Source organism: Patagioenas fasciata, chromosome 21 (genome assembly GCF_037038585.1).
Source record: "Patagioenas fasciata isolate bPatFas1 chromosome 21, bPatFas1.hap1, whole genome shotgun sequence".
NCBI lineage: Eukaryota > Metazoa > Chordata > Aves > Columbiformes > Columbidae > Patagioenas > Patagioenas fasciata.
In genome coordinates, this window is record NC_092540.1 from 762,900 (window position 1) to 781,121 (window position 18,222).

Consider the following 18,222-nt stretch of genomic DNA (forward strand, 5'->3'; position numbering starts at 1 on the left):
TGAAGCACAGGGCGATGCAGGAGGGTGGATCGGGCCTCCCCGTGCCAGAGCGGTCCCGCCAGCTCATCCATCCCTGCAGCAGCCTGGTGAGTCCAGAGCTGCAGCATCAGCTCCCGTCAGCGCAGGGGAGGACACGCAGCCCTGCAGAGGCTTTTCCATCTCGCGGGGTTTGCGAGCAGCCTGGCTTGCTCTGGCCCCACATTACTGTTTGTAAACAACACTCTCATAATACAGCGAGCAGGATGTGGGAGCACCACGTGAACGAGCAGCTTCTTGTCGAGGCAGCAGGCCCGACTCTGCCCTCGGAGGGTGGAACAGAAAATCTCACCGAGCTCATTTCCAGCATTGCCAAGGACAGCTCAGCGTAGGCAGCTCCACTTCCCACCTCCGCAGTGGGAACAGCGCAGGGACAAGGGCCACGCTGCCCAGGGATGCTGTGGAAATGACTTGCTGCTTCTGCCAGACCCAATTTAGCAGCCGACACCAGCTGCTTCCCAAGGAGGTGCACGTAACCCTGAACCACGCTGCAGCAAAGTGAGTCAGCCACGGCAAACCCTTCCTCCCAACACCTCCCGGCCTTGCGCTGGTGTTTGACATATGACCTGGGAGAAGCAGATTGCTAATAATAAATACCTGTATTTTATATAGCACCTTTCTTCGGGAAATCTCAGACGGTTTTACACAGAACTCGAGTCTATTTGGAGCTCAAGGCTCCTAAGGATGTGTCAAGGACAGAGAGTTTTGGTACCCAGGAAAGCAACAAGGAAAGAGTCTATTGCCAGGGCAGGTCTGCTAGACCAATCTAGCAAGAAAGTAATGATGCCTGTGGTTAATTGGCCATTGTTAGGCTCCAGAGTAATCACCCCAGAGATGATCGGGGAGCCCAGCTCTCCCACAGCCACAGTTTGAGGTTTACAGCTCAGGAGCTCGGCGAGCGGCGCAGGGGAGCGCTGGGGAGCTGGCGTGTGCACCGCGGGCTCTGTGCCGGGCAGGTCGCTGGGCGGGCGCTTCCTGGCATACAATTCCCAAATTAGCAGGAGCCGGGTGCCAGCTCCTCAGGCCGCGGATGAGCCGCGGGGGCTGGGAACCACGGCCGAGGTCAGGGGTTCGAGTGCCCAAGAACTTTTGAGCAGCGCGGGATGGGGATGCAGGATGGGGCATCTCCCCCCACACAGCCACGGAGAGTGAAGGGGCAGGGGCACACATCTGCACCCAGGGGGTAAAGATCAAACCAGCCAAACCGATCTCACCGCACCATTCGCAGTGTGGGAACAGCGGCAGAACCTGTCTCCTCTTACCCTGAAACTAATAAATAAAAACCTTAAAAGCCACAGAGAATAACTGATGGGGAGAACAAGAAAAAGCTGGAGGGTGAACAGGCTGGGAAAGGAGAATAGGTAATTCAACACAGAACTGTTTAATAAGGGAAAAATGAACAATCAGAGGGAGAAGTGAGAACAATTTATTCACACTAAGTTCTTAATCTAAAAAATAAAATAAAATCCAAACCAAAGGCAGGCTGTGCCAGGCAGGGGCGTGAGACCCACGGGTCCTCCCCGAGGAACAGCAAAGGAGAAAGCAAAAGGGGAAACACGGTGTGTTCAAAGGGGCACGTAGGAGGACGAAGAGGAAGAAGATGGAGCTGAGGAGCTCTTTGGGCCAGGCCTAAGCCTGGCTGAGGCCAGCGTGGGCAGCAGAGAGGAGGCGCTGATCTCCCCTCCGGGGGGGCTGCAGCGGGGGCCCTCAGGGGCTGCTCCCCACCCCTCCGGGGAGCTGGACCTGGCAGGGAGAGAAGGATGGAGCTCAGGGCTGGGAGCAGCCGAGCCGGCCCCAGGACAGCCCCACACAACCACGAGCACAATCCAGGCTGCTCCAGCAGCCACTGCCTGCACCCCTGCAGCCCCGTCTGCTGCCACAGAGCAGCCGGACACCAGCAATTCCCCCCCGACCACGGCTCCGGGAGCCTCGCTGGGCACGTCCCTGCCTTCATCTGCCCGTGAACACCATGCTAGTGCATCAGCGCCTGTTTGCAGACACCCTCTCGGATACTGAAATGAGCAACCGTGCCGGATCAGACCCGCAGCCTGGGGCTGCTGGCAGGTGGGTTCAGACAGAGAACACCCCCGTTAAACCCGGGCGCTTTCCTGAACGCCCTGCGCCTGCCCACACGCTGCACAGGGAGGCGGCTGCAGAGAGCTGAGCGCAGAAGAAAAAAATTAACTGAGCAAACAACCCAATAAAACTCCCAGCCCATGCAGCGGGAGACAAAGAAACCACCCCCGCGCTCTGTTTTCCAATGGTATTTTGGAGTTTCCGACCCCACTGTTGCAGCTACTCAAGACAAGACATCTGGGCTTTGCATGAGGGAGAGGACGGGATGCCGAGGGGGGCAGCCCCCAGCCCCTTCCCACCGCCCAGACGAGCCCTTCCTGTGCGGAGCGGAGGAGACGGCTCTTTCCTCTCTGCGGGGCTGTCCCTGCCTTCCGGAGGAGCGTGCTGGCCCTCGGCTGCCGCATCGCCCACCGACGGGGACAGCCAGCCGTGGATCTGCCTTGGCAGAGCTGGGCTGGGAAACTGAGATGTCCCGTGTCGGTGCACCGATGGCGTTCGTCGCTTTCAACTGACCTCAGCCTTCTCCACGGGTTCCTGCTCCACCTGCTCCCCGCCATTCCCAGCTTCTCCCAAGGCAGCCAGTGGGTTTCTCTTGCTCTGTCTTCAGAAAACCTCAGTGAGAGGAAGAAATATGTCAGACACAGACACCGAGCGCTACAGAAAACCGGAATAACACTGAACGTGGTTTTCTCTTCACGCAGAGCCCAACCAGCCCGGCTGTGACACCCTCCGCGTGGTCTGGGCACGGCGGCTGCTCTGCGGGGACCTGGGGCATCGCAGCTCTGGCCTTGTGCCCCGGGCAAGAATCGTTTGGGTTGGAAAGACTGAAGAGCATCAAGTCCAACCATGAACCCAACACTAAGTTCACCTCTAAACCATGTCCCTATTTTTGATGCCAAACCTCTGTGACCCGCGCAGAGACCCCGGTCCTGTCCCCGCAGCCCGGAGCAGGGTGGCCCTGCCGCCGCTCCGCCCGCTGTCCCGCTCGTTGGCAGTCGCACAGTGCCACCTGCTGCTGCCGGGACACGGTGTCCCCGGCAGGCTCCCGCAGCAGGGCTGGGGGTGCGGCTCCCCCCGGGCAGGAGGAGCTCACCTCTCGGCCAGGGCCATAGCGCTGGGGTTTGCTGCATCCGAGAGAGGCTGCCCCTCGCTTTCCGGCTCCATCAGCCTCCCTGGGGCGCCGTACTGCAGCAGAAGAAAATAATTTTTAAAAAGTACAGTCATTTTGTCAACTCTGACAACAGTTTGGTTCTGATGTAACGGTAATTCCAGTAGCTGATTTTTAAAATAAACCCAAATTCTACCTCTTTGTCCCCTCATCCAGAGATGCCAGAGCACTGCACGCAATCAAGCGGGTGTCTCTGGGCACAGAAACCGAGGCAATGAGGGGAAAAGGTTGGCCCAGGGTCACCGAGGGAGCAGCACCGAGCCCCAGCAGCCATCTGGTCCCCAGGATCCCGCACTCCGTTGCCTTGTCTCCCATATTTTGCCAGGCAGCGGCAGGATTTGTAGCTTGGCTATGTCATATCATAGAAAGGAGATCCATTTTAAAAGTGCTGACTTTTTGACAGCTTCAGGCAGCTCCCCAAGACTACCGTTCAGACGCTGCCCTGGAGTTCCTCTGTCTGGAACCAAGCACTGCCCATCTCTCACGGAGCTGATTTAGTGCCCTGCAGCACCCTGCAGAGAAGACGCTGAATTTGTCTTGCACCCACAGGCGGTACCGTTCACACCCGCGCTCCAGCAGAACAGCTTTATTAAACCACCAGCCCGTCCACCACCCCAGCCCACTCCTGCAGCTCCGCCAGGTCCTGCGTCTTGTCCAGCGCCTCTTGGAGCCCTGACCGAGCAGCTGGAGCCTCTGCTCTGCTGCAAACCTGCCCTGTCCGTGTGGCCTGGACTGGAGATTCCATCCTGCTCCATCCGCAGCTCCCACCAGCTGGCTCATGGTGTCCTGCAGATACTTTGGGTATTACCAGCATCCCTGACCTGACCCCATCTCAGATGAAGACCCAAGATCCATATCCTCTCACCAACCTTGTGTGAACTCCCCCGAAGTCGGTTCACATTGAAGAGCCTGTTCCATGAGGACAGCTCTGCTTTCGGGGATCCTGCAGCCTCATCTGCTGTTTAAAACAAGTCCAAAGAAAGCCGTGACTCCCTGGCACCGTCACCTCCCTTCCTTCATGCTGTCTTTCCACAACAATCAAACGTGTCCCCACTGGAGCGTCTGAAAGAGGGTACAGTGCCAGGTCTGGATCCCCCGGCACAGCAAAGCAAATGGAGTAAATGCCGGGCGCAGTGGGCACTGAATCCAGCGAGCGGCTGGGTGCAGCACCCCATTCCCCCACCCTGGCGATGCTCAGGGCTCTCTGCTCTGAATGCCACCAGGCATTCCCTGGGACTTCTCCCACCAACCAGCCGCCCCAGGCAGCCCCCGAGTCCGCAGGGATTCTCTCTTCCCTCTGAGCTGTCCTCTCACCTTTCAGGAGCTGCTCTTTCTCCCATTCAGTATCAAAATCCATAGAAAACATCAGCTCAGGGCTCGCACTGCCGGTAACATCTTCGCCATCAGCACCCGGACCCTGAGGGAGCCCATCACTGGAGGCAAAGCACAGTGCGGTGTGTTCAGACCAAGGCTGGCAGCACCAGAACTGCAATTTCTGCCCCTCTAGCAGCAGCACTGACACAGCTGGACCTGCTTCCATCCCTTGTCAGTGACTGCAAAGGGCATTAATCCGGGGCTCTGCCGGGTGGCGCTGCCCAGGGACACGCAGGCACCTGCGGTGGGTGCGGGGCACCCCGGGGCTCTGTGGGTTCTGGGAGCCACCTTCAGCCACACTGGAAACACTGGGCTCATTTCCGCGTTTTAAGGAAGTAAGGGGAAAATTGGGGGTTTATAAAATCCAAATGAGCAGCTGTTTACAAAGCCCAAAGGAGCAGCCTTCTGCAGAGCCCCAGCTGCTGGGGATCTGACAAGCCCGATGAGGCCAAGGGGGCTTCTCCCTGTCCCCCCGGGGCACCCGCGTCTGTGGGAACACGCTGCCTTGATGGGGACACTGAGGCAAGCCAGGATTTTGGCCCCGTGCCACCCCCACCCCAATGCTTACGTCTCCAGAGCTTTGCCACCGAAAGTCTCTGGCATGGCCGCCCCCTCCTCACCGGCCAGCGCTGCACGCTGCCGGGCTGGGCTGCCGGCAGGACTGTCCCCTGCGTCACTGGCCACCGCCAGCTCCATGTCGCTGGTGCTCATGGTCACACAGCTTCTGCTGGAGCTGCTCCCCAGGGAGCCGGCGAGGCTGAGCTCCCCCAGCAGCGGCTCCGTGCTCTCCCCCTCCCAGGGCTCCCAGTGTGGGCGCTGCTGGCCCGCCAGCTCCCCGGGGCCGCTGCTGTCCCCAACGGCACCCAGCTCCTGTCCCTCCATGCGGGGCTCCCGCATCCCCCGCAGGAGCCCAAAGAGGCTCCTGAGGGGCCGGAGCAGGGCGGCACGGCCAGGAGCGCCGGTGACCGTTGGGGCATCCATCAGTGCCAGTGCCGGTGGCTCAACGGCTCCAAACAGGCCCAAACCGCCCGGAACCCAGAGCTGCGGCACTGGAACAAGGCCAGACAGGGGCAAGGTGGCACCTGGGGGACAAAGGATGCACAGCCCAGGGCTGGGAGGGGACACAGACCCGGCACAGCCCAGGGCTGGGGGGACAGGAGCCCAAAAAGGCAAAGCCCCCCTCCTACCTACAGGAACTTGTTCCTGCAGCACCCGCAGCTCTGGCCTGGCCCTGAATCTTCACAGCAGCAGGGCAGGGTGGGAGGAAGGCGGAGGAACTCCCCCCCAGCACGGTACCACGGCCAAAGAGATGAAGACAAAAAATAACTCCTTCTGCAAGCAGTAGCGGAGCAAACAGCTTTTACACGTAGTGTCTGCGTTCGCCGTCGCAACGCGATACACTTGTGACAAAACCAGCAGCAAACTCAAGGACCCCTTTCCCAAACTCAGGCACGTTTCCCACGGGTGTTTTCCCAGGCCCACGGCCTCAGGCAGCCTCCCAGCAAAACGGGCTCCTGGTGGAGCGGGAACAGCTCACATCAGCAACACGGAGCCAGTGGAATTTCTTCCCTATCGCCTCAGCATCTCTAAGCCGCCGCAGCAGCAAAGCGGCCTCTCCACACCAGAGCCACACGCAGGATTCAAACCACTCATCAAATGGTCTCCTAATGACTTGCTTGCCACCATCATTCCTTGATGCCCACACTGGCCATTCCCATAGCAGAGCTGGTGCTTTCAGACTCATTTCTCTGCCTGCTCTTTCACGCTCTCCAGCAGCCGTTTGCAGACCCATGGCAGCGAGTCCTGCTGCCCACCCACAGCTCAGCCCCCACAGGCTCCTTGCTGCACTTGCTGGGGACACACAGGACTTGCCCAACCCTCCTGCACAGCTTATTTTCTGCACCTTTTGCTGCTCAATGTGATCAGAAGCAGCTACGAATACTGTACACCTGATGCTCACCCAGTACCACTTTCCTGGCTGATTTTCTACAGCCGTGCCACAGAGGTGTTGTACAATGTGATTGAGGTGGAAGAGAAGTGGTTTGCAAAAAGGAAGGAGGATTTTAGATAAGATTTGCTTTTGCAAAAGTTCTCACCAATGCTGCTGCCTAATGAGGCAATACTAAGCAATGCTAAAGGGTGGTGAGACTCCAGAACAGCGCAGGCTGATGTAACGTGGTGGAGAGCAGCACAGGATTCATCCTGCGGCAGTCAGCACGTCCCGCTGGGTCAGAATTCAGCTCCAAACCTGGCCACACACACACTGGCTCTGCACAAGAGCAGCCACAACCAGCACGGATTAGCAGGGGCACTGGGATAACCCAGAGATAGAGACATTAATACCAAAAGAGCCACCACCGCCACATTTACCACCAAAACTGGGAGGCTGCTGGAAGAAAACCCACCTTTCCTGCAGCCACTGTCATTTCTCCTAATCTTGATGGATTTCAGGTTTCCTCAGTCACTTGGCATGAGCCACCTCTGCCACCAGCCACCCTTCTTCTGGTGGATCAACACAGAGCTTTCCTACTGGAAGCCAGAAATGCTCCAATAATGACTTCAACAGGGCTGCCGGCCCTACCTGCCGGGGGACCCGACAGGGTGCAAACCGACCGCACTGAGCTACCACGGCCTCAGCCGAAAGTCAGAAAAGTCACTGGAGAATCCACAGAGAAGCCGAAGACTCAGAGGCGAGCAGGGTGCGGGCTGGGGTGTGCCAGCCCCGCAGCGCCGGGCTCAGCGGAGCAGCCCCGGCCCCGCACCCCGCACAACCCGAGTGTCCGCAGCCGGGCGGTGCCCCCGCTGCCCCCCAACCTCAACCCCAGTCCCCGAGCGGTGCCCCCGCCGTCCCCCAACTCCAACCCCAGTCCCCGGGCGGTGCCGCCGCCGTCGTCCCCCAACTCCAACCTCAACCCCAGTCCCCGGCGCTCGCCCCCGCCGCCGTCCCCCAGCCCCGCTCCCCCGGCGCTCGCCGCCGCCGGAGCCGCTCGCCGCCGGTTCCCACGCTCCGGCCGGGAAGGCGCCTCTAGAGGGAGCTGAGCCCGCCCGGCTCCGCGGCTGCATCTATGGTCTGGGGTTGGGTTTCTGTCCTTTTTTTTTTCTTTCGTCTTCTTTTCCCTCCTCCTCCCGCCCCGCTCGCTTCCTTCCCCCGTGTTGGGCGCTGCGGGAGGCGCCAGGAAGCAGCGGAGGATGGGGATGGAGCGGCTCCCGGCCGGGATGCGGTGACTCCCGGCACCCCTGGCCCGCCTGCTCCGCGCCGGGACGCGGTGAGTAGCTGGGGGACACCCCCCAGCCTCCCCCGGGATGGGTTATCTTGATTTCTTCATTCAGCGGGCCCGGCCGAGCGGTGCCGGCGCTGCCGTGAGCGGGGCGGGTAGGGATGCACCGGGAGCCCGGGGGGTCCCGGCGGGCGCCGGGGGGACCCAGCAAAGCGGAAGGGGGGCGCAGGGCCTCCTCCGGCACCGCCTGCTGAACAAGGGTAAAGTACGCGATGGTACCTCGGCGAGCAGCACTCGGGGTGCGCGATAGCTGGGCCAGGGCTGAAAGGTCTCGCCCCGGGCAGACCGTTGCCCCAAAGAGGTGGTATCGCCTCTTTTCATGACGTTTCCTGAAGTTCCCCTTGCAAGGCTGTGGTGGTGACAGCCCCCCCAGCATCCCCGCGCTCGGCGTAGGGGGCTGAGCGGTTCAGGGTGGACAGGGCTGCTGGGAAGAGTCATGCCCGCAGAGGACTGGGTGACATCCGTCTCACCCCGCTCTGGGCTGTGACCTCAGACACAGCACACGCGGCTTTGCCGCTTCCTGCCCAGCAGCGCTGGGCCCTCGGGGACACGGGTGCGTGGGGTGGGGGGGACCCTGGCACAACATCTGCTGGGCCAGCGGGACCTGCTGCCCAAACTGGGCACACTCACCTGCTTTCTGGTCCAGGCCGGGAGCAGCGGGGCTGGTCCTGCGCTGTCCGTGCAGGGATGGGCATGGGGTGCGGAGTCCTGGGGATCTCTGTCCTGGGGAGTTGCCCTGCACACGGCAGCATGGAATCACTCCCAGAGCTGTGAAATGCCGGTCCCAGAGGATGCTCCGCACATTTCCTGGAACAGGATCTTTGTGACATGTCAAGGGGCCGGTTCAGAGCCCCACGGCCAGGCTCGCTCATAGGGATTATGGCTACTCCTGCAGGGCCTCACCCTGCCTGCAGTTTGTAAACCTGCCTCCCTGTCTGGCCCCGTCCCACCGCGTTCCTTTGGAGGGGAGCTGGGAGCACCAGTGAGCGTATCATGAGAGCACACAGGGGCTGTGTGAGAGACCTTTAAGCAAAGGAGATGAGGGTGAAATTAGAAACAGTTGAGGCAAAGGTCTGATTCTTTTATTAGGGAAACCTGGCAGTTTCCAGGAAGGCCGATTCTTTGCATGGCACGTGCTCATTAATAAAGATAAGAGTCCTCTACCATCTTGGAAATGTTGCTAAATCGACATTCTAGGTGCCACCTGCTGCTTTTTTTAACCCTTTGCAGCCTCCAACAAGAGCAAAAAGTCAGGGTGGAGCTGAATATTTTAGCAACTGCTGAGAATTAGGCACTGTGCCCAGTAACCTGCAGCTTCCCCCAAACCCTCTCCACAGCCCGCTCTCAAGTCCTGGAGAGCCTTTGTTTCCTGCAGCTCGTGTGGCTAGATGGGTGTCGCATCCTCCACATCCCTCCCCGCTCCCTTCCGTGTGATATTCTCGTAACAAAGGGGGAGCAGGACAAATCAAAGGGGCATTGGGCTGGGAAGCAGAAGTGTGGGCAGCAGCGCTCTGGACCGTGGGGAGGAAGGCCCGAGGCACCCTGAGCCCAGGGAGGCTGGCGCTGAGCTGCATGGGCATTCCTGGTTTGCAGGGTGGGAGTTTGGGGTCCTGGGGAGCCTGCGCAGCAGCAGCGCGGTGATGGGGACGGGGATGTGTGCGTGTGCAGAAGGGCCGCGGTGTCCCGTGTTGCAAGAGAAAAAAGCGCTGCAAGAAGCTATATTGAGAAGGAAACCGAAAATGAAAGTTGCTCTGAAATGCCGGCCACAGGCGCAGCCGCTTCCGAAGGGCTTGGCAAACGGCGAGCGCGAAAAATCCCGTGAGTCAGCGGCCGCTGGGCAGCGGCTCCCGCGCTCGCCAGCCACTGCTCCTGCCAGGCGCTCCCGTCCGCGCCGCGAACTCCCTGCTACTCGTGGCTGAGCTCTGAGAGGTGAAACACAGCCGGCTGCACCGATAAACCTATCTGCAAACGTCATTCTGTGGCCATTGGTGTGGTATTGTACGGATACTTGACACAGGTGGGTGGGCGAGGAGGAATCCGGGTGCTGCTGTGACCCTGATCTTTGCCAGCCTGAACCTTTACCATCACCGCACGAGTTGGTGGGGTTATGGCAGGAGCCAGCTCCTCTCCCTCACCTCTGTCCCAGCCGCTGGTCCTCATGGCACTTTCGGCTCTTCCGTGGATGGGGATGTCTGGGGTTGGGGAGGAAAAGGGAAATCCTGTCCTCGGAGGTGCAGAGGAGAAAACGGCATCTCCACCTGCGGCGGCACAGCTCGGCATCCCTGAATGCAGCTCTGCAAATACACCGTGGCTTCCCAAAGCTTGATAAGCTTTGGATTTCCACCCCCCATCCCCACCTTGACTGCAGGCTGTACTTTATATTACCTTTACAGTCTACATTTATTTTTCCTTCCAAATAGTCTTCAGTATGAAGTGATAAGCTTGGAACATGTGTTGCACTTCTACTCTTGACTTGGGTGCTTGTTTATCCATAACCCGCGCTTTTTAAAATTTTTGCCCAGGACCCAATTTAAGCTTTCGGTTGTTAATGTGTCTTCATTAATTGAGACCTGGTGCAAATCAGAAAGCCCAGTTTAGCCCTGGCTGGGGAACATGCCCTGGCATGCCAGCAGCGGCCCAGGAGCTGCAGGCATTTCTGACCCTCAGGAGCTGTGGGGCTTCGCTTCCCTCTCTGCAAAATCCAGGGGTGAGGTCAGTGCGGGCGGCGGGGAGGGAAAGGAGCTGCAACGAGCCCTAAACCGCAGGGCTGGGTTTGTTCAGGAGCAAACCGGGAAGTTCAGGGGCAGTACGAGCTGTGCATTTGGCTCTCATTAGATTTTCTTAGAATAAGAGGAGCTCAGAAGGCATAAAGAGCAGAGGGAATTAGAGCCTCTGGATTTGGGAAAGCACAGACCTCATCTCTTGTTGTGGGAAACAAGCCAAAGGTTCTTGTCCGGGGAAATCAGCCCCGTGGCTGCAGCTCCGTGTGGCGTGGGCTGGTTGCTCTTTGAGCCATGGGGGCTGTGGGTCGGGCAGCAGCGGAGCCCCACTGCTCATCCCCACGGCTCAGCCCAGCCCCACAGCTCAGCCCCACAGCTCAGCTCAGCCCCACAGGCGTGTTCTCCAGCTGCAGCCCAGAGGTTGGTGCTGTGATTTTTGCTTTAGTCCCAGCTTGAAGCCACTGCAGGTGCTGCTGGTTTCTGGCTGAGCAAGAGCTGATGCACCCCCGCTGGCGCTTTCCAGCAAGAGTTGGTGATCTCTCCACCTTGGAAGCATCTCCCTGAGAAGGGTCAGGAAGTGATGAGCAATCTACCCAAGGGACCTGAGGTCAGGAACCAGGGAGCGCAGACCAGGAAGGGAGGAGCCAGGCGGCTGGCAGATAAAAGCCCACAGCATCGCTCCTTCCAGCCCTTGGCTCAGCACAAGGGGTTCCCAAGGCTGGCCTGGGAGCTGGGAGGGACAGAGGGGCTCCGGGTCCCCGCTGGCTGCTCCTTACCTGGGCGCTGACTGTGTCTCCTCGCTCCAGGTGAAGCTGATAGTCCCGAGCATCGCTCTGCAATGGCCTCAGGGAACAACGGGGACCCAGCGAGGGCCCCCGGACGCCGGGGAAGCGATGGACGCCGGCTGTCGCAAGAGCTCAACTCAGGTAAGAGCTTGCTGTGGTCTCTGCAGAAGGAAGCATTTTCAATCCCTTCTTTACTTTTTATTTTCCCCTGCTGTATTTCTTCAAAAAGATGGAGGTTTTCTGTCATACCAGCAAGGCTGGGGTAACAAATCCATAAAGCTACGCTGGACTGAACGGGGAGAGCACGTGTTGGATGCTGTTGGGAGATGCTTGGTGCTGGGGCAGCGCGGCGCCAGCAATGGGGCTGGGAGGGCACAGGGAAAGCGGGGTGCAGGCAGCTGTGGGCTGGGTGCCTGGCAGGGGAGGGGGTGCTGAGGACAGAGAGGTTTAAATCACACAGAAGAATGCACCTTGCTGAGCAGCGCCTGGTCCCCAGCAGTTGTTTCGGTCTTGCTGCGTCGGCCGCTGGGTGGATTCAGCTCTGCAGAGTGCCTTGGCGTAGCAGCAGTCAAAAATTATGGCTCCCCAACATGCAGAAGCGGTTCCATCTGTTTGTCGTGCGTGCCGAGCCCAGCAGACTGCGTAACTGCGTTTCACACCGATGGGTGAAACGGGGAACGGGGCCGAAAGGAGCCCAGGAAAAAGCTCAGCTCCCGCTTCATCCCAAAGTGACACGATGCCGCTGCACGGGAAGCGTGAAACACGGCGACTTCTTCACCTGTTTTGCAGGTGGACTTGTAAATAAGGCTGAGTCACTGCAGCTCTGTCAATAGCAGAGATTAGCGGCTCTACCTAACTGTTTATGTGTTCAAGCACAGATCCAGCTCAGAGCTGGTTTATTGGCCTGATAGTGTTATTTATACTCTGGTATTGCCAGGACTCCTCTCCATCTCAGAGAACCATTCGTGCTATGTCCTGCACGATACACTGAAAAAACACCCTGTCCTTCCCTTACCAAAGTCTACGAGATATGAAAATAAATAAGAGCAGTTGTTTACGTATGCAGACTTCCTGTTGAGGCCAATGAGACGCTGATGTGAAAACCAGCGGGAGGATCGGGCCCCGAGCTGCTGCGTGGACCACGGGAGCTGGGACCCGGAGCGCGTTGCTGAGCCGCGCTGTTGCGTCCCCTGAGGGCAGCGGGGCAGCGGCCGGGGCTCTGGAAGCCCCGCAGGGCTGCGCGGTGTCAGGGCTGGGCACGGAAAGCCCAGCCGCCCTGGTGCAGTTTGCCGGGTCAGATTGGCAGCGGTTCTCTTGCTTATCGGTCTGCGTGTGTTTAACACTCACGTAACACACCTACAGAGGTGTGAGGTTTGGTCCTTGGTTGTTTGTCTTCGCTTTGGACTTGACATTCCATGTGAAGCAAGTCATGAACTGGTAAATAGTTGCTTGGGGACATGAGTCACGCACCTGTGCACGTCTCCGCGGCTTCATCTGCAAGACCACCTGGTGGAAGCCAACCCAAGTCTGTTATGGCAAATGCTGCTCATCCCACGCTTGAATTGCAGCTGCCGTGGGGCGGAGCTGGGCCTCCCCTCGAGGCAGGAGTCTCCAGAGATGGATCTTGGTTCCCCAGGGCTGTGGATCTTGGTTCCCCAGGGCTGTGGATCTTGGTTCCCCAGGGCTGTCTGCTCCCTTCGCAGCCAGTTGCTGTTCCCAGGCTGGAAATCTCCCTCTGTGCAAACAGGCGCGCCTCTCGGTGCAGTTACTGCCCGTGTCCTGAGCTCAAAAGAGATGCTGCCAGGTTGCATGGATAACTTTGGTGACATCTGCCAGTTTTTACTGAGCAGAGCGCAGCTGCTCTCTGGGAAATGGGAATGGTGAGAAGCAAAGGACCTTGCACCGAGATGCAGACGGTGCACGTTTGAGACTGGCGGGCTCTGGCCAGTGTTGTCTGTGACGTGGCTCCAGGGACGAGGCTGTTGGGGGGTCTGCTCTGGATGCAGAGCAAAGTGGGTCTGTCTCTGGGGTCTGGGGGCTCCTGAGCCCCTAACGTGGCCCCAATGGTCCCCCAGAGGAGCTCCAAGCCGCTCTGCTCCTCTTGCTGCTGGTGCTGGGAGTCCAAAGGCAAATCTTGATCCAGATCATCTTTAGAGTGGGAGAGACCCAGAGCCGGTGCCGGTGGGTGCTGTGTGTTACCTCCTGAGGGATAAAAGATGCGTGATTGCCTGTCCTTGTGTTTCCAAAAATACCGGCTGGGGTAATTAAAACCAGGGATTTTTTTTGTGCGCTTATTTCCTCTTCTGTTCTGCCTCACTGAAACTCTGAGTCAGTCGGTTTCGTTTTCTGGCAGTCGCTCGCTGGCTCCAGGGACGGTGGGATTTGTTTGCCACCAAATAAACCTGCTCTGCAAAACAAAAACCATCCCCTGAAAACACGGTGAGCAGGGCTTGGCATTTCCCTGCACCTCTGCTCACCCCAGCTGAACTCTGTGTAGGCGCAGTCTCCGCACAACAGGTCCCCTCCTGTCCCCGCAGCCCCCCAGGGCTGGGCCCGTGTCCCCGGAGCCGCGCGTGGGCCACGTGGATGTGACCGGCCGGAAAAGCCCGGTGCTGAGCGGTGGGGCTTGTGCTGGGTACAGGGTTGGATGGAGCGGTGCCAGGACAGCTCTGTCAGCCGGGCCAGGTCCCCACGTCCCAGCCCGGGACGTTGCTTGTGCAGGAGCATCCCGGCATTGCAGGTGGGATTTCCAGTGGCCGGAGAGCTGCGGGGCCAGTCTGGTGGGCGCGGGCACTGGGCGCTGGGCTGGGTTGGAGCTGGGCTGGCGGCGGGAGCTGCAGGGCCGCTGTGCAGCGTTGCTGGTGCGGACGTGCTGATCTGATCTGCTGCGTCACCAGCACGGCTTGCAGGGCTGTCACTAGAGCCACGGGTCTGCAGGGTCCCACGCTGCTGGCGTTCACCCCAAGCAGCTCATTTCCCCGGGCTTTGCGCCTTGGTTAACATCTATGAATTTCCACCCTGAATGGTGATACCCTGCCAAAGGAGCCTCTGATCTGTCCGTGCCATTTCTGCCCCCTACAAATTCTGTATCTTAGAAATGGGGAAGAACTGTGTTACTGGGCCCTTCGGGTCAGCTCCCTGAGCCCCGCGGGTGACGTGGCCGGGCTGGCGGCTCTTTGGAACCGGGTGCTCCAGCCCAGATTGCTGCTCCAGCCAGCCCAAACCCGGCTCTAATCACGGCCGTCCCGTGACAGCCCGGGTGCAGCCCCAGGAGCAGTGGAACACGTGTGATAAGGTATCGCTCACCACGACACGTACGGGACTGAGCCGCTCGCCAGGGCTCCCCGCTCCGTCCAGACCCTTCCTGCGCGGTGCGGGGACAGGGGACACGCGTGCGGGGACAGGGGTCACGCGTGCGGGGACAGGGGACACGCGTGCGCGTCTCCGGCCATTGGCAGATGGGCACACGCTTGTTGGCGCTGGTTGTTTCTGACTCATTTCCTGCTCACGCAGAGCCGGGTGGGTTTTCCTGCACTGCCAGGGCCGGGTGACGTTGCTCTACAAGGCGCGTTCCCCGCTCAACCCTGAACACCCGGCGTGCCGAGCCCGGCTGGTCACCGGAGCAGGGGACGGAGCTGGGACACCAACCCGGCCCCAGCTCACCTCCAGCCGCCCCTCGCCGCAGGGTTGCCACTTCCATGGGTGTTTGTCAGCGCAGCAGGGACGCGGGCAGCTGCTCCCGCACCGTGGCAGGGCTGTGCTGGAGCAGGCACTCAGTTCAGACCGATCAGCTGCCTGTTTATCTGCTCGCAAGCGCGGGACAGGGAGTCACCGGTCTGGGTTACGGTTTACGAGTTACACAAAAGCTCTTCTCCTTTCTGTTCCTGCAGCAGCCCGTGCAGAAGTTGCAAACCCTGCCCTGGCGCTGCTGCCGGGCTGGTGGGCGTGTGCCAGGCCGGTGGCGTGCGGTCGAATCGGCACGGAATTACGCTAAAATGACCCGTTTAGCTTTTGCTCACCACATCATTGCTGCTGCCGTGCGAGGGCACGAGCGTTGGTGACGCTGGAAAACAAGAGCGTTTGCGGAGGGTGGAGGGGCAGTGCCAGACGGAGCTTTGGGCTGGGTCTGGGGTCCCTGCCCTGGTTTGTGCCGAGCCCTCGGGGGAGGTGGGAGAGCTGCCGGGCGCCGGCGCTTGCACGCCTGGTTTGTGCTGGGTTGGTCCCTCCTGCCGAGCATGGGTTCAAAAGGTGGGCTTGTGCCCCAAAGAGCAAAGACTGCCTCCCAAATGAGTTTTCTGGGAATTAACTTATGTTGGATTCTTTTTGTTTTATTGCTAAAGGCCAGTGTTGATACAAACCAGCACGAATTTAGGCTGAAAACGAAGGAATGTTCTCTTTTCAGCTTGGGGAAGGGGGAGGACAAGCTTCTCCCCTTGACTTTTCTCCCTCGTCTCTCAGAAAACCAGGTGGCGGAGGAGACGGAGCTCGTGTTCCGGAGCTACGCCCTGTACCGCTACCAGCAGGAGGTACAGGAGAGGGGGGCAGAAGTGCCCGTGGACCCAGAGATCACGGAGGTCGAGCAGGATCCGGACAGGTAAAACTGACACCAACCACACCCACGTCCCTCAACCCCATCCCAAGCCAGGCTCCATTACACACCCGCTGGGCCCAGCTTACCGGTCTTACTGGGAAGGCAGACCCATCCGAAATGCCGCTTTCTCCTGTGCAGCACCGAGAGGCAGGTGGGCATGCGCCTGGCCATCATCGGGGACGACATCAACCAGCGGTACGACGCGGAGTTCCGCGAGATGCTCAAGTCCCTGCAGCCCACCAAGGACAACGCCTATGAGTACTTCACCAGGATCGCGTCCAGGTGAGGCTGCTGCCGCCGGACACCGGGGAGCGAGCGGTCGGACGCGGCCGGGGCGCTGGGTTAAGCCCGTGTCCCCCGGACAGAGCCAGGCGAGAAGCCAGAGCCCCCGTGCTCCCCGTCCCCGTGCACCCTGCTCGGTGTTCGTGTCTAACGGCCTCTCTTCTGTCCTTTTCCTGCTCCCCTGTCCTTGGGAAGCCACGCTGCTCTTCTCACCGCTTTGCCAGCCTGAGGCGGTTAACGCACCGCAAGCAGGTAAATTAACCTCTGTCCCTCTCTTTGTGCTCCTGTGTCACTGTTGTCCCTCCGGGGCTCTAACCTCCCTCCGGGACCGCACGGTGGGAGCTCCAAGCCAGGACTCTGCAGAGAAGACGGTTCCCTTTGCCTGCTCAGACTTGTGCCCAGGAACAGGACACAAGTTTAAAACATGGGGCCCGAGTCCACTCTTTTTAATGTTTTTTTTTGTTTTCCTTTTTTCCCTTCTTGCTTACCTTGCTGGAAACCGGGAAAAACACCTTCAAAAACCAGTCTGGGTAAATCAGTGCCAAACGTGCCCACAGCAATGCAGTTTGTGCCCACGGCAACCAAAGCCTGGCTGGGAGCAGTGGGCATCGACCAGGCACATTTTGGAGGCTCCCAGCCCTTGGCAGTGTCAGTCTAAGGCAAGATCAGGTCAGGGTTTGGTTTTGGAGGGGTTTGTCTATGCAGGAAAAGGGAAAATCCTGTTCTGACACACTTTGTCCTTAGAAATATTTAAAGCTCCTTACCTCCGGGCACAGGCAAGGGATGCTTTGGGCAGTAGTTTCTGCTCCTGGCTGCACTGTAGCAGCTCCTGAGCTTGCTGCAGCCTCCAGCCCAACGCCTTAAACCACCGCCAGGTCCAGCTTAACTCGTCTGGCACCCTTGCTCGTGAAAGCACAGGACCTACAGGCAGCTGATGTGCCCTGCGTTTGGGTGGAGAGCTGGGGGACAGGCAGGCGGTGGCAGGTCAGCGACAGCCACCCCAAAGCTTCACCTCCAGCCGTTCGGAGCCCGTAGCTGCGCAAACGGGATTTGGAAATTCCTTTTCCCCAGGACATCCCTAACCCAGCTGGCTGAGGCAAACAGCGGCTCTGACCCAAGCCGTGTTTGTTCTGTTCTGAACACACGTGGTTGTTGGTGGCCACATGTCATTTAGCCAGAAAATTCTGTGTGGCTGGGATGCAGCTCAAGGACCAGAGCAGCATCCCCAGCCCTGCCCTGAGCTGCAGGGACCAGGGAGCTCTGATTTAACCAGACCATCGCCTTCGTTCCAGCTTGTTCGAGAGTGGCATCAACTGGGGCCGGGTGGTCGCACTGCTGGGCTTCGGCTACCGCATGGCCATCCACGTCTACCAGCAGGGCATCCCGGGCTTCCTCTGCCGCATCGCCCGCTACATCGCAGACTTCATGCTGCAGAACCGCATCGCGCAGTGGATCGCCCAGCAGGGAGGATGGGTGAGCCTGCGGGGGTCGGGGGCAGCCTGGGGACGGGGGCGCTGCCGAGGCGCTGGGCTCACCCGGGTGCAGCAGCGCGGCCCAGGCAGCTCTAACACGCTCTGGTTATTCTCTGTTTCTCGTTAGGTGGCTGCACTCAATCTGGACAATGTTTACGTGAAGTACATGCTGGTGGTGTTGGCCCTGGTCGTGGTGGGGCACATAGTGGTACGGCGCTTCTTCAGGCCCTGACTGTGGTGGGGGCAGAGCCTGGGGGGGTCCGGCCAAGCTCGCTCTCAAATCTCTGCATTGACGTCTCCCACGACAGGGGGGATCCAAGGCACCTCCGAGAGAGAGAGAGCAGCTTGGACCAGCGACCCTCCCGCCGCAGGGCCCAGGGCCTCTGGCACCTATGCGGACACCACCAGGAGCTATGGAGAGGAGGAGCGGGGGGGACGGG

The 18,222-nt window shown here is 59.6% G+C and overlaps 2 protein-coding genes across 5 annotated transcripts; one reads left to right on the top strand and one right to left on the bottom strand.

Moving 5' to 3' along the window:
- Nucleotides 1-1,398: 1,398 nt before the first annotated feature.
- Nucleotides 1,399-10,235, bottom strand: LOC136110820 (uncharacterized). 4 transcript variants are annotated; one of them, XM_065854478.2, is made up of 6 exons: nt 8,563-10,234; nt 4,595-4,713; nt 4,150-4,238; nt 3,206-3,297; nt 2,626-2,724; nt 1,399-1,779 (listed from the first exon to the last, which is right to left on the bottom strand). In XM_065854478.2, the coding sequence occupies exons 1-6, from the start codon at nt 8,802-8,804 to the stop codon at nt 1,602-1,604; spliced, it is 819 nt and encodes a 272-aa protein (XP_065710550.1). In that variant the 5' UTR covers nt 8,805-10,234; the 3' UTR covers nt 1,399-1,601. The 4 variants fall into 4 exon arrangements, with proteins under 4 accessions (XP_065710550.1, XP_071673678.1, XP_071673677.1 ...); XM_071817577.1 differs by having other exon boundaries at nt 1,615-1,779; nt 2,626-2,713; nt 8,563-10,233; XM_071817576.1 differs by lacking the exon at nt 1,399-1,779 and having other exon boundaries at nt 1,787-2,724; nt 4,150-4,235; nt 8,563-10,235.
- BAK1 (BCL2 antagonist/killer 1) lies at nt 7,768-18,152 on the top strand. The gene is made up of 6 exons (XM_065854480.2): nt 7,768-7,920; nt 11,459-11,578; nt 15,896-16,031; nt 16,167-16,310; nt 17,603-17,783; nt 17,910-18,152. The coding sequence occupies exons 2-6, from the start codon at nt 11,491-11,493 to the stop codon at nt 18,012-18,014; spliced, it is 654 nt and encodes a 217-aa protein (XP_065710552.1). The 5' UTR covers nt 7,768-7,920; nt 11,459-11,490; the 3' UTR covers nt 18,015-18,152.
- Nucleotides 18,153-18,222: the final 70 nt, after the last annotated feature.